This window comes from Macaca nemestrina, chromosome 14, assembly GCF_043159975.1.
Source record: "Macaca nemestrina isolate mMacNem1 chromosome 14, mMacNem.hap1, whole genome shotgun sequence".
Lineage (NCBI taxonomy): Eukaryota > Metazoa > Chordata > Mammalia > Primates > Cercopithecidae > Macaca > Macaca nemestrina.
The window spans coordinates 36,452,392-36,467,194 of NC_092138.1; the positions used below are offsets into that span (position 1 = coordinate 36,452,392).

The 14,803-nt window shown below is 40.1% G+C and overlaps 1 protein-coding gene across 5 annotated transcripts in view; it reads left to right on the forward strand.

Annotated features, from left to right (window-relative positions):
- Positions 1-14,803, forward strand: part of LOC105489137 (lysine demethylase 4C) — a 416,176-nt gene that overhangs the window by 43,239 nt on the left and 358,134 nt on the right. For all 5 annotated transcript variants that reach the window (XR_011612551.1, XR_011612550.1, XM_071077763.1 and 2 more), the window contains exon 3: positions 7,095-7,270. Coding sequence is in view for 3 of the 5 variants with exons in the window: in XM_071077763.1 (XP_070933864.1) it covers positions 7,095-7,270 (176 nt within the window). In the remaining 2 variants the exon portion in view is untranslated. The remainder of the gene's footprint in view (positions 1-7,094; positions 7,271-14,803) is intronic.

Consider the following 14,803-nt stretch of genomic DNA (forward strand, 5'->3'; position numbering starts at 1 on the left):
AGGCATGAGCCACTGTGCCCGGCCCGTTAAGCCACTATTGACAACATTTAATGAATTGGTCTTAATTTATGATTTGAGTAAATTGGTTGAGTAGGTCCAATAGTAGTGACTGTAGCCTCAGATGACAGTCGGTCTTGGTTTTTCTCTTCCCCATTTTTTAGATTCATGCTTTAGATTTAACGTTTATTTTTTGAGTGGAAGGTTTGACACTGTGACTGTCTACAGAGTTGATGGTCAGGTTGGGAAAATGAAAAGAAGTGACAGTCTCTTCCAATGTGAAACTTGTAGTGTTTTTGTGGAAGGAGATTATGATGAACCTTTTTTTATATATGAAGTGGGTGAAATTTGTTCCCAACAGAAATCTGAACATAGATTGTCCTGGACCGTAGCTTATGCATATCATATAGTTTTATGAACAGCCAAAAGAGTGCAAATAGCTATCTTTGCCCACAAGGTGAAGAAAGATTGTGAGAAGCACCACTCTTTCCCTTCCTCCTCCTTCCTCACTAAGTAGATGGTAGAAATTGCAATTTATTTCAAGACAAGTAGTGCAAATGCACATTTTAGCAGAAAATTTCCCACAGGGAATAGGGGCCAGGCTGAGTTTACGGGGATGGTGATAAGAGAAGTTATATTCTATTTTGATATAATCAGGAAGGTGAACTTCAGGAGGAATGGCTTTCCCTCATTTAGATTAACTAAACATAAAGATTTAACTTTGGAATCTTTTAAAGACCTCAGTATGTTGTGTTTCCCTATGCAAGAAAATCTGATGTCTTAGGATTTCAAATTATAGTTAAAATAAGATTTTTGTTACAGACCTGAACTTCTGAAAATATATTCCATTCGAACTCTTTAATTGAAATTAAATGAACTTGTACACAAAAGCACAAGGCAATATTTGGGTTTTTGTAAGTTTATTGTATGCCTTGCTTCTCTTTCTTTAGAAAACTGCTACAAAATATTTTATAGGCAAGCAACTGCCTTTTTCTTTTTAAGACAAAAACATATTTAATTCTACACATAATATTAATTTTGATTGTGGACATCTTTATTGCTAGTGAAGAGCCTGAATAAATCTATGTTCATTTTTTTTTTTAAATTATTCTGGCTTATTTCTGAGGAAGAAAGTTAGTTTTTATAACATTCTTAAATACAGTGCCCACCGCCTTTCAATATGTCATCAAGACAATGTAGTAAGGTTAACCATATTCATATAGTCTGATCATATTCTTTTCAAATATTGAGTGTGGCTGGCATGGTGGCTCACGCCTGTAATCCCAGCACTTTGGGAGGCCAAGGTGGGAGACTTGCTTGAGCCTATGAGTTCGAGACCAGCCCTGGCAACATAGTGAGACCACATCTTTACAAAAAAAAAAAAAAAAAAAAAAAGCCAGCCACGGTGACTCACGCCTGTAATCCCAGCACTTTGAAAGGCCGAGGTGGGTGGATCACTTGAGGCCAGGAGTTTGAGACCAGCCTAGCCAAAATGGCAAAACCCTGTCTCTACTAAAAATACAAATATTAGTTGGGCGTGGTGGTACACATTTGTAATCCCAGCTCCTCGGGATGCTGGGACACGAGAATCACTTGAACCTGAGAGGCTGAGGTTGCAGTGAGCTGAGATTGCTCCATTGCACTCTAGCCTGGGCAACAGAGTGAGACTCTATCTCAAAAAGCAAACAAAGAAATAAACAAACAAAAAAATAACTGAGTGTAGGGCTATGTGCCTGTAGTCCCAGCTACTTGGGAGGCTGAGGTGGGAGGATTGCTTGAGCCTGAGAGGTCCAGGCTGCAGTGAGCTGTGATCATGCCACTGTACTCCAGCCTGGGCAACAGAATCCCTGTCTCAAAAAAAAAAAAAAGTTAAATAAAATAATGAGGGTGTGATTTCAGTAACATATACTATGAATATATATGTATCCATTTTATTTATTTTTATTTAGTTTTTTTGAGACAGGGTGTTGTTCTGTCACCCAGGCTGGAGTGCAGTGGTGTGATCTTGACTCAGTGCAGCCTTGACCTCCCAGGCTCAAGCAGTCCTCCCACCTCAGCCTCCCGAGTAGCTAGGACTGTAGGCGTGTGCCACCACACCTGGCTAATTTTTGTATTTTTTTGTAGAGATGAGCTTTTGCCATTTTGCCCAGGCTTGTCTCGAACTCCTGAGCTTAAGTCTTCCTCCTGACTTGGCCTCCCGAAATGTTGGGATTACATGCCTGAGCCACCGTGCCTGGACAGTATTCTCATTTTAAACAAACATACCTTGGAGGATATAAAATATGTAGTATCCTTATATTGCTGATGAAAATTAAGGTAAAATTGACAGCTCACTGTGAAGTGATTTTGTTTTTTTTGAGCTAATAACTCTCACTTATAAGCTGTATAGCATTGGCCAAGTTACTCATCTCCTGACCCCAAGTTTCTTTATCTGATGAAGCTTGACTTGAGTTTCACAGTTATAGGTACATTTATATCTAAATGTGAAAGACAAAACTTTAACACTCTTAGAATATAAAGTAGACCATTTTTGTGTCCTTGAGTAGGGAAATATTTTTTTGAACTGAAGATTATAGCAGTACCTATAAAGGCAAATGTGAAAAGTTGGATTACATTAAAATTAAGAATTGGTGTTTATCAAAAGATAACATAAAAGCCCATACAAGCCTGGGCAACATAGCAAAACGCTGTCTCTACAAAAAATTAAAAAATTAGCCAGATGTGGTGGTTGCACACCTGTAGTCCCAGCTACTCAGGGAAACTGAGGTGAGAGGATCGTTTGAGCACAGGAGTTTGAGGTTACAGTGAGTTAACCTCGTGCCATTGTACTCCAGCGTGGGTGACAGAGCCAGACTTTGTCTCTTGAAAAAAAGATTGGAGGGCAAGTTACAGGATAAGAGAAGATATTTACATGCTCTTGTGTACGCATGCTTTCTCTCTGTCTGTCTGTCTGTCTGTCTCTCTCTCTCTCTCTCTCTCTCTCTCTCTCTGTGTATATACCTACATACACACATACACATCCAAGAGTATTCTCCTTGGATATATAAAATAATATATAAAAGACTCCTATACATTAATAAGAAAAAACCCAACAATGAAATAGTAAAATGGTAAAGAGACTTGAATAAGTACTTTATAAAAGAGAGTATCAGTGAGCTGGGCACTGTGGCTCACGCCTGTAATCTCAGCACTTTGGGAGGCTGAGGCGGGTGGATCACCTGAGGTCAGGAGTTCAAGACCAGCCTGGCCAACAGTGAAACCCTGTCTCTACTGAAAATGCAAAAAATTAGCTGGGCATGGTGGCAGGCACCTGTAATTCCAGCCAGTATGGAGGCTGAGGCAGGAGAATTGCTTGAACCCAGGAGGTGGAGGTTGCAGTGAGCTGAGATCATACCATTGCCCTCCAGCCTAGGGAACAAAAGAGAAACTTTGTCTCAAAAAAAGAAAAAAAAAAAAAAAAGAGTATCAGTAAGATCAGTAAACATATGTATGAGGAGGTTTCTTTCTTCAGTTTTTCGGAAAATACAAATAAAATTCACAGTTGAGTACCACTGTACACCTACCAGAAAGACTAAAAGTTAAATGATGGACAGTATTAGGTGATGATGGAGATGTGGAGGAATGGGAACTCTCGTATGTTGCACTTGGGAGTGCATATTGGTACAATCACTTTGGCAACAGTTGGCAATATCTATTAAATTTGAACTACATGTATCCTATGTGTCAGTAATTTCATTCTTAGAGGTATCTGTGTATGCATGGATATTGTGGAGACCCATGTGCATATATGCACTAGAATATCTGTATAAGAATATTAATAGCATTATTTGCAGTAGCCAATAATTAGAAAAAGCCACATGACCATCAGTGGTTATCAGTTTATAAATACATAAATATTTATAAGAAAAAATACTGAGTAGTAATGAAAATCAATGAGCTTCAGCTACATAGGCCGTTTGTTTGTTTATTTATTTAGAGACAGAGTCTCACTCTGTCACCCAGGCTGTAGTGCAGTGGTGCGATCTCAGCTCACTGCAATGATTCACCCTGCCTCAGCCTCTGGAGGAGCTGGGATTACAGGCATTGACCACCACGCCTGGCTAATTTTTGTATTTTTAGTAGAGACAGGGTTTCACCATGTTGGCCAGGCTGTTCTTAAACTTCTGACCTCAGGTGATCTGTCTACCTTGGCCTCCCAAAGTGCTGAGATTACAGGAGTGAGCTACTGTGCCTGACCTAGACCATTATATTTAAATCTCACAAAGTATGAGTGAAGTATAAAAGATAAACCTCAAATAGTGTATACTGTAGGATTGCATTTTTATACATTTGCAAAACTGGTGAATAGGTATGCATATAGAAGCATAAGACTAAAGCCCGGCAATGAAATGATTGCCGTAAACACCATAATTGTGGTTACCTCTTGGGCAATAGGGAAGATGTAGTTGTAAAAGGGCGCTTGGAGGGCTTGTGTTGTGCCAGCAATATCTTGCCCCTTACAACTGGGCAGTGGGTCCTTTGGTGTTTGCTTTGTAATAATTCACAGAGCTGTATGCTTGTGATTATGCATTTTCTACATGTGTGCTATGTTTTTCAATAGGAAACCTTAAAAAGATTGTTTTAGGCCAGGTGCGGTGGCTCACGCCTGTAATCCCAACACTTTGGGAGGCCGAGGTGGGCAGATCACAAGGTCAGGAGATCGAGACCATCCTGGCCAACATGGTGAAACGCCGTGCTACTAAAAATATAAAAATTAGCTGGCGTGATGGTGCGCCCCTGTAGTCCCAGCTGCTCGGGAGGCTGAGGCAGGAGAATTCCTTGGCCCTGGGAGGCGGAGGTTGCGGTGAGCTGAGATTGCGCCGTTGGACTCCACCCTGGGCAACAAGAGCGAAACTCTGTCTCAAAACAAAAAAAAAGATTGTTTTAAAAAAATTAAAACGACTTCTAAAGGTGGTAAAGTGGCCAGGTGCAGTGGCTCACGCCTGTAATCCCAGCACTTTGGGAGGCTGAGGCGGGTGGATCAGTTGAGCTCAGGAGTTCGAGACCAGCCTGACTAACATGGAGAAATCCTGTCTCTACTGAAAAAAAAAAAAAAAAAAAAAAATTAGCTGGGCGTGGTGGCACATGCCTGTAATCCCAGCCCCTCGGGAGGCTGAAGCAGGAGAATCGCTTGAACCCAGGAGGTGGAGGTTGCGGTGAGCCAAGATCATGCCATTGCATTCCAGCCTGGGCGACAAGAGTGAAACTCTCTCTCAAAAAAAACAAAAACAAAACCCAAAAAAACCCCCAAAAAATAAAAAAGAAAAGTTCCAACCATAGATCGTGATTTTATGACGTTATACATTCTATTTTTATGTTATTTTATTTTATTTATGAGACGGAGTCTAACTCTGTCACTCAGGCTAGAGTGCAGTGGTGTGATCTTGGCTCACTGCAGCCTCCATCTCCCAGGTTCAAAGCAATTCTCCTGCCTCAGCCTCCCGAGTACCTGGGATTACAGGTGCCTGCCACCACGCCAGGATAATTTTTGTAATTTTAGTAGAGATGGGGTTTCACCATACTGGCCAGGCGGGTCTCGAACTCCTGGCCTCAAGTGATTTACCATCTTGGCCTCCCAAAGTGCTGAGATTATAGGTGTGAGCCACCACGCCTGGCCAGTACTTTCGTATTTTAAATCCTATCAATATGTATTTTTGGTCTTAATGTTTTCTGGATCTTTTCACTCTTGGTAATGAAGTGCTTAAAAATTACAGGCAAACACTGGTGTGCTGAGGTACCTTATACTGGCATTTCAGAGTTAACAGTGCGCATCCCTTCCCAGCCGCATATATAGTGATGTCACATTGGTAGGTTCAGATTGGCCATGGTGGGAGTATTATACCATGGAAACGGGTAACAACTACAAATCAAGGTTTCCTACACCTTTCTGGAAGCTGGTTATTAAACATCTACTAGCATGCCACTGTGCTATCACCATATTGTGTGAGAAGTCTATAAAGAATATAATGTTGGCTGGTCACAGTGGCTCACGCCTGTAATCCCAACACTTTGGGAAGCCGAGGTGGGTGGGTCAGAGGTCAGGAGTTCAAGACCACCCTGGCCAAGATGGTGAAACCCTGTCTCTACTAAAAATATCAAAATTAGCTGGGCGTAGTAGCAGGCACCTGTAATCCTGGCTACTCGGGAGGCTGAGGCAGAAGAATTGCTTGAACCCAGGGAGGTGAGGTTGCAGTGAGCCGAGATTGTGCCACTGCACTCTAGCCTGAGTGACAGAGTGAGACTCTGTCTCAAAAAAAAGAGAATATAATGTTGACTATATTTTTACTTATTTTTCTCATAATATAAACAGCACATAGCTACTTACTTAGATCATATTCAATAAAGATGAACTTCTTTGGGGAAGAAATTATTTATGTAAATGTAATTTCATCTTTTTTTTTTCCCTGAGACAGAATCTCGATCTGTCACCCAGGCTAGAGTGCAGTGGCGTGATCTCGGCTCACTGCAACCCCTGTCTCCTGGGTTCAAGCGATTCTTCTGCCTCAGCCTCCCAAGTAGCTGGAACTACAGGCACGTGCCACCACACCCAGCTAAGTTTTGTATTTTTAGTAGAGACGGGGTTTCACCATGTTAGCCAGGATGGTCTTGAACTCCTGACCTGGTGATCCACCAGCCTCGGCTTCCCAAAGTGCTGGGATTACAGATGTGAGCCACTGTGCCCTGCCAATTTCGTCTATTGAGAGGCAGGTTAACGTAACTGCTCAGTAATTAGAATCTCAGCTCAAGTAGTCTTTAGCCATTTTAACTTCAAATTATTTTACTTCTTTGTGTCTTTCAATTATATCTTTAAAATCAAGATGTTAATAGTACCTCCTCAAAATGAGTTTAATACAAGTACAGTGTTTAGGATAGTGAGTACTCAATAAATTTTGCTGTTGAATAACAATCATATTGCTTTATTGCAAATATTCATTTTTTTATGCATTTGTCATAGAAAGACTGAGAAATTCTTCAGTTGTATTTTATCAGAATACTTAAAAGCTAAATTACTTGGAGTATTTTCAAGATGATATTTTATTTCATTATTTTATTTTTAGGTGATTCCTCCTAAGGAGTGGAAGCCAAGACAGTGCTATGATGACATTGATAATTTGCTCATTCCAGCACCAATTCAGCAGATGGTCACAGGGCAGTCAGGACTGTTCACTCAATACAACATCCAGAAAAAAGCAATGACTGTGAAGGAGTTCAGGCAGCTGGCCAACAGTGGCAAGTGAGTAGAATCAGTTTGCTATTTCTGTTTCCTTCAAAAATTTATGTAAATATGTTAAGAAACAAAGTAGACAGAGGAGCTTATAAATGAAAAGCAGGAGTCTCCCATGCAATGTCTTTCACCCTTCATTTAACCGTTTCTGTTTTCTGTTCTTTAGGTGGTTGCCTAAACATTTGGCTTAGTGTTAAAGAAATTGCTTTTTATTATCTCATTCATAGTAGCTATAAATGGAACTTCTTATTCCATAGTTGCCATGAGTTTTTGATTCTACACATGATTCATGTTTGTTGGGCAATTTTTTTGGTGTATGTTTGGTAATGTTTAAGCCTTAAATGATTTGTATGTATTAGAAAATTAGTACTTTTAAAAGCAAACCTTGAAAGACTTGAAAGGCCACCATTGCATTAGTTATTTATTGTTGTGTAACAAATTATCCCAAATTGGCTGGGCGCAGTGTCTCATGCCTGTAATCCTAGCACTTTGGGAGGCTGAGGCGGGCGGATCTCCTGAGGTCGGGAGTTCAAGAGCAGCCCGATCAACATGGAGAACCCTCGTCTCCACTAAAAATACAAAATTAGCTGTGCGTGGTGGCTGATGCATGCCTGTAATCCCAGCTTCTCAGGAGGCTGAGGCAGCAGAATTGCTTGAAACCGGGAGGCGGAGGTTGTGGTGAGCCAAGATTGCGGTATTGCACTCCAGCCTGGGCAACAAGAGCGAAACTCTGTCTCAAAAAAAAAAAAAAAAAAAAATTTATCCCAAATCTTAGCTACTTAAACCAACCCATAATTTCTGAAGGTCAGGAATCTGAGAGTGGCTTAGCTACGTAGTTCTGCCTCAGGGTCTCATGAGGTTGCAGTTAGAATGTTGCCTGGGCTGCAGTCATCTGAGCATTTAATTGTGGCTGGAAGATTCTCTTACAAGAGTGCTCCCCTTCCATGGCTTTTGATGGGGTCCTCAGTTCCTTGTCATATGGACTGTTCCTCATGTTGTGGCAGCTGGCTTCTCCCAGAACAAGTGATCTGAGAGAGCGAGCAAGAAGGAAGCCACATGTTTTTCTTTTCCCTGTTTCAGAAGTGACACACTGTCACATCTGGCATATTCTTTTTGTTCCAAGCCAGTTGGTAAGTGTAGCCTCCACTCAAGGGGAGGAGAATGAAGCTCTACTTCTTGAAGGGAGGAGTGTCAATGAATTTGTGGGTATATTTAAACATTGTCACAATTATTATTAAACTTCTTTTAAAAAATTCTGATATGATAGTTAAGGCCCCAGAACAAAGCATAAATCTAACAAAAACAAAATTAAACAAAACCTGAAAGACCAACCAGAAATCATAGTTTCCGAATTCCCTGGATGGGTGTGAATGAGATTAAGACTTTGGATGAATTTAGGTATCTTCCTTTAAAAAAATTATATTTGACATTGTAAGCACATGATGCTACATGAAGACTCTTATTTCTGCATATTAAATTCCTACTATGGAACATTCTGGCTATTCCAGAGAAATTTAAAATTTTATATATATATATATATATTTTTTTTTTTTTTTTTTTTTTTTTTTGAGGCGGAGTCTCGCTCTGTCGCCCAGGCTGGAGTGCAGTGGCGCGATCTCGGCTCACTGCAAGCTCCGCCTCCCGGGTTCCCGCCATTCTCCTGCCTCAGCCTCCCGAGTAGCTGGGACTACAGGCGCCGCCACCACGCCCGGCTAATTTTTTTTGTATTTTTAGTGGAGACGGGGTTTCATTGTGTTAGCCAGGATGGTCTCGATCTCCTGACCTCGTGATCTGCCCGTCTCGGCCTCCCAAAGTGCTGGGATTACAGGCTTGAGCCACCGTGCCCGGCGAAAATTTTATATTTAATATAATTGGAATCATTTCTTTTGAATTTTTGGGGTAGGTATTAATAGAGTTTTATTCTTTCAGATCTTATTAATCGAGAACATGAAACTTTCAGCGAAGATTGGAAGCATTTTCTTTCGAACTCTTCCAGAATTCTTTTATAAGTACAATGCTGTTGAAACAAGATTGCAGAGGCAATTAAACCTGTTTACGAGTATAAACTATTGAGTGTTTTCTGTTACTATGTTTTAGTACCCATTTCCAGTGTCCCTCTTAAAGTGTTAATCGAATAGGTTAGGTCATTGAGTAATAACTCTGCTTGGCTCCTTTGATATTTCAAGGGATAATTTGTACTTAAAAGTAATCAGATTATACTCACTAAAAACTATGGTTAATACTCTTGATAATTATCATAACTGCCATAGGAAAGGTACAAAGTGCTATGAGGTTTCAAAGGAATACAAGGCTTCTGTGGTTGTTTATAAGTAATGGGTAATTTCCTTTTGTAGGCACTGTTGAGATGGATTTTGAAGAATGGTCAGAAACATTTCTACCAGTTACAAAAGTAATATGTGCTTATTTAAAATTTCAAAAATAGGCTGGATGTGGTGGCTCACACTTGTAATCCCAGCACTTTGGGAAGCCGAGGTAGGTGGAATGCTTGAACCCAGGAGTTGGAGACCAGCCTGGGTAACATGGCAAACCCCATCTCTACAACAAATAAAAAATTAGCCAGGCAGGTGGTATGTGCCTGTAGTTCCAACTACTCAGGAGGCTGAGGATTGCTTGAGCCTGGGAGGTCGATGCTACAGTGAGTCATGATTGCACCACTGTACTCCAGCCTAGGTGACAGAGCAAGACCCTATCTTGAAAAAAATCAAATAAAATTTCAAATATAGCAATATATAACTTTGAGAGGCAATCATTGTTTGTATTACTTGGCAATTCAAAATATTGTTAAGACTTGAGGCTTGTAGTTCGTTCTTCTCTCGTTATAAAGAAACTTTCATCATCCTCTCTAGCCCATTTGATTATTGCAGCATGGTATCGGTTTTCTACCTCAAGATAATTTTACTGAGTACTAATTTTATACATATCTCTGTTAAATTATTACTCTACTGGCTTGGTTGTAGATTTACTCTTTCTGAAGATAGCCATTCAGGTGACATTGTTTTATGTATCACTGTGTGCACAGTGCTTGGTATAGTGTCTGGGATATGGTAGGTGCTTTTTCAATATATATTGATGGAATGAATAAATAGTGTTATAAAAATTAAAATACATTTAAAATGGTATAAATTTTTAGGCAAATTGTAAAGATTTACTTATTAAGAGAATATACATTTCTTGACATTCTGGAGTTTAGAGATGTTTTAAACAATTATTGACTTTTTTTAGTTGTAAAATGTAACCATTATGGGAAATTATTTGAAAAATTATTTCTAGCTTTAATTTTATTTCTTTGCAAGTTAATTTACGCTGGGTACAGTGGTTCACGCCTGTAATCCCAACACTTTGGGAGGCTGAGGTGGGAGAATTCCTTGAGCCAGGAGTTCAAGACCAGCCTGGTCAACAAAGTGAGATCCCGTCTCTACAAAAAATAAAAAATTAGCCTTGCATGGTGGCATGTGTCTGTAGTCCCAGCTACTCGGGAGGCTGAGGCAGAAGGATTACTTGAGCCTGAGAGGCCGAGGCTTCAGTGAGTTGTGATTACACCATTGCCCCCGAGCCTGGGTGACAGAGCAAGACCATGTCTCAAAAAAAAAAAAAAAAAAAAAAGGTAATTTGTCTTTTGATTTAGATTAGTTTCATTACAATTGTAATGTTAAACAACTTTTGAAATTCATATTGTTGTATTTCTTCTGCCAGTTTCATGTAGAAATTTATTTCAAATGCCAAGGAAATGGATTTCTAAGCATTTGAAATAAATGAACCAAGGCTTTTACTTGTCCACACAGAGCTGTGCCAGGATCGCCTGGTTGTGGAATGGTCATGTTATGAGATTAATTTTTACTGGAGACAGGAGGTTTTCTGCTGGTCTTTTTTTTTTTTTTTTTTGAGATGGAGTCTCACTCTGTTGCCCAGGATGGAGTGCAGTGGCGTAATCTCCGCTCACTGCAACCTCCGCCTGCTGGTTTCAAGTGATTCTTCTGCCTCAGCCTCCCGAGCAGCTGGGACCACAGGCTTGCGCCACCATGCCAGGCTAAATTTTTTGTATTTTAATGGAGATGAGGTTTCAACATGCTGGCCAGGCTGATCTCTAACTCGTGACCTCTGATCCGCCCACCTCGGCCTCCCAAAGTGCTGGGATCTTTCCATTCATCTGTTTTTCTTCAGCACATGCCCTGGCATTGGCACACAGTCCCTCATGTGCTCAGTCTTAGCAGTAGAGAAGATGACACGCTCGTTTGGTTGATAATGCAATGTAGTCCAAAGTAAACCTAGAGATTTCCGATATAACTCTAATATAAAAATTTATAATGGTAGGTAATATGAATCACTTACATTACTGATGTGTACTTTCCTCTAGGCACAGAGCCAAGTGCTTTCCATAATTATCTCATGGAGCCCTCACAACAAGCTTAGCTGTATTTATCCCTACTTTTCAGAGGAATAACTGAGTTCCAGAGAAATTCAGCCCCCTGTCCAGGGTTATGTGGCTTATGAATGGAAGCCTGAATTTAAACATGGGTAGCCTGGCCCTGGAACCCACCTCTTAAGAACTGTGCCGCAGTGAGTGAGAGGTTCTGGGTAAGAAGATGTGGTTGAATCAGTATCGGGCAAATTTACACTGGATTTGTGGAACAGCTGTGATTGTTGGACAGTCCATTAGGGAAGGGAAGGGCTCTGATCAGATACTAGCCATGTGAACTGGTCATTTTTTTCTAGTTGAGAATTAATATTTGTTTAATATATTTAAGGATTTTAGAATTTAACTTCAATGGACAATACCAAACTTTAAGTTTCTCTCTTAGAGTTATGAGTTTTTAAAAACTGATACTGCACGTGCCTGTAATCCCAGCTCCTTGGGAGGCTGAGGCAGGAGAATCGCTTGAACCCAGGAGGTGGAGGTTGCAGTGAACCGAGATCACGCCATTGCACTCCAGCCTGGGTGACAGAGCAAGACTCTGTCTCAAAAAAAAAAAAAAAAAAAAAAGTTGTTACTGATTGAGTACATAGTGATATATTATATAGGTCTTGGTATATGGTATAAAGCAGATTAGGGCTTCAATTTCCAAAAATCTTGGAAGTTTCTGTTGAAGTCCTCATACATAGCATCTCTGTTATCTTCTCCTTTCTGATCATTCTGTGTTTTGGGGCAGCGGTCCCCAACCTTTTTGGGAAGGGACTGGTTTCGTGGAAGACAATTTTTCTCTGGATGGGGGTGGTGGTGTGGTTTGGGATGAAACTGTCCTACCTCAGATCATCAGGCATTAGGTTCTCATAAGGAGCGCGCAACCTCGATCCCTCACATGCACAGTTCACAACAGGGTTCACACTCCCATGAGAATCTAATGCTGCCACTGATCTGACAGGAGGTGGAGCTCAAGCAGTAATGCTCACCTGCCACTGACCTCCTATTGTGAATCCTGGTTCCTAACAGGCCACAGACCCGTACTGGGGATTGGGAACCCCTTGTCTGGGGAATAGGGGTATACACCTGTCTCTGTCACCTGACTCTGACCTTTAGTTAGCTTGCTTAGCTTGTGCCTAGAATTCCCGATACTACTGGAACCTACTAGTAGAAGTGGTGGAATGATGACAGGTTAATGGTGCTTTCATGCTAATTCTTTTTATTAAAAACATTTTTAAGGCTGGGTGTGCTGGCTCACGCCTGTAAATCCCAGGACTTGGGAGGCCGAGGCAGGCAGATCACCTGAAGTTGGGAGTTTGAGACCAGCCTGACCAATATGGAGAAACCCTGTCCCTGCTAAAAATATAAAATTAGCTGGGTGCGGTGGTGCATGCCTATAATCCCAGCACTTTGGGAGCCCAAGGCAGGAGAATCGCTTGAACCTGGTAGGCAGAGGTTGTGGTGAGCCGAGATCATACCATTGCATTAGGCAACAAGAGTGAGACTCCATCTCAAAACAAAACAAAACAAAAGCACTAACAAAATTAAAAATAAATTTTAATTCTTTAGAAAATAGAGACAGGGTCTCACTACCTAGGCTGATCTTGAACTCCTGAGCTCAAATGATCCTCCTGCCTTGGGCTCCCAAAGTGCTGGGATTATAGGTGTGAGCCACCACACCCATCCCATGCCCATCCTTTTTATTTTTGGCTGTGCTTGAGATTCTAGTGTTCTGGATAAATTCAAATTGTTCTATATTTTGAATACAGTTGTTAAATTAAGTTGTTTGGTATTTTGAATATAGTTGTTACATTATTTGATGTTCTTGTTACACAGATAACTAGTTTGGGGTCCCCAGTATAGTGAGTGTAGATGTCGGTTATTCTATAATTAGTCAATCTAAAATGTCCAGTATGCTTTATAGGGATTCTGTTACTGCTAAATACCTTCTTAACTTCATTTCATTATTTTCTCATTTGTTTCTTTCTTTGCTTATTTTCTTCCTGAAGAAACATTTGATATTCCTTTTTTGTGGTAAGATTATTGTTCAAATTCCTAATAATACAGAGAAGTAAGTGCTTTTCTGTAATTTCTATGTGAGAGATAACCATTAATACTATTAATTTGGTGTATATTTCTTTCTGATGACTTAATATACATTTACAGATTTTTTTCTTTTTTTACGTAAATTAGATATAGTATACACACTTATGTAACCTGATTTATTCTCTGTAGGTAGATTTGATGTCAGCATCTTGAATGATCTATCTTGTTTTATATTCTGTATTTTTTAAGCTAATTACTGGTTGATGGATATAAACTTGTATTTTCAATTAATGCTGCAGCAAACATCTGGGTCGACTGTCATTGTACATATCTGTGTTGTTAGGGTTAATTTCTACATTTAGATTTTGAGTCAAATATATCAATTTTTGAAAGCTTTTTATATGTGTAGAAAAATATATCCTAGAATGGTTTTACCACCTTATATTCCTACTCTAGTTGTCTAAGAGGTGTCGTTATTTTCTTGTTATTAATATATTCAGCATTTGCCAACCATTTTGCTGAACTGCCAAATATCTTGTTTTAACTTTACTTTCTTGGATTTTTAGCAAGATTATTGTTTGTCAGTTTTTCTTTAAGTGTTATGTCATTTTCATATAAATATGTAAAATTTCTTAGCATGGTATAGTGATTAAAGATTTTAAAAATACTTTGAAAGCTAAAATAATGACTTTTAAATGACTTTTCTTCTTCTGTTATTGATGTTTTCATGAAAGTAATTTTCTAATACAATGTAAAGTGATATTGAGTTATTTAGCAACCTTAAGAATATTCAGATAGCTATGTAAATCAATTTGTTTTTTTTTTTTTTTTTTTTTGAGACAGAGTCTCGCTCTGTCGCCCAGGCTGGAGTGCAGTGGCTGGATCTCAGCTCACTGCAAGCCCCGCCTCCCGGGTTCACGCCATTCTCCTGTCTCAGCCTCCCAAGTAGCTGGGAGTACAAGCGCCCGCCACCTCGCCCGGCTAATTTTTTTTTTGTATTTTAGTAGAGACGGGGTTTCACTGTGTTAGCCAGGATGGTCTCGATCTCCTGACCTCGTGATCCGCCCATCTCGGCC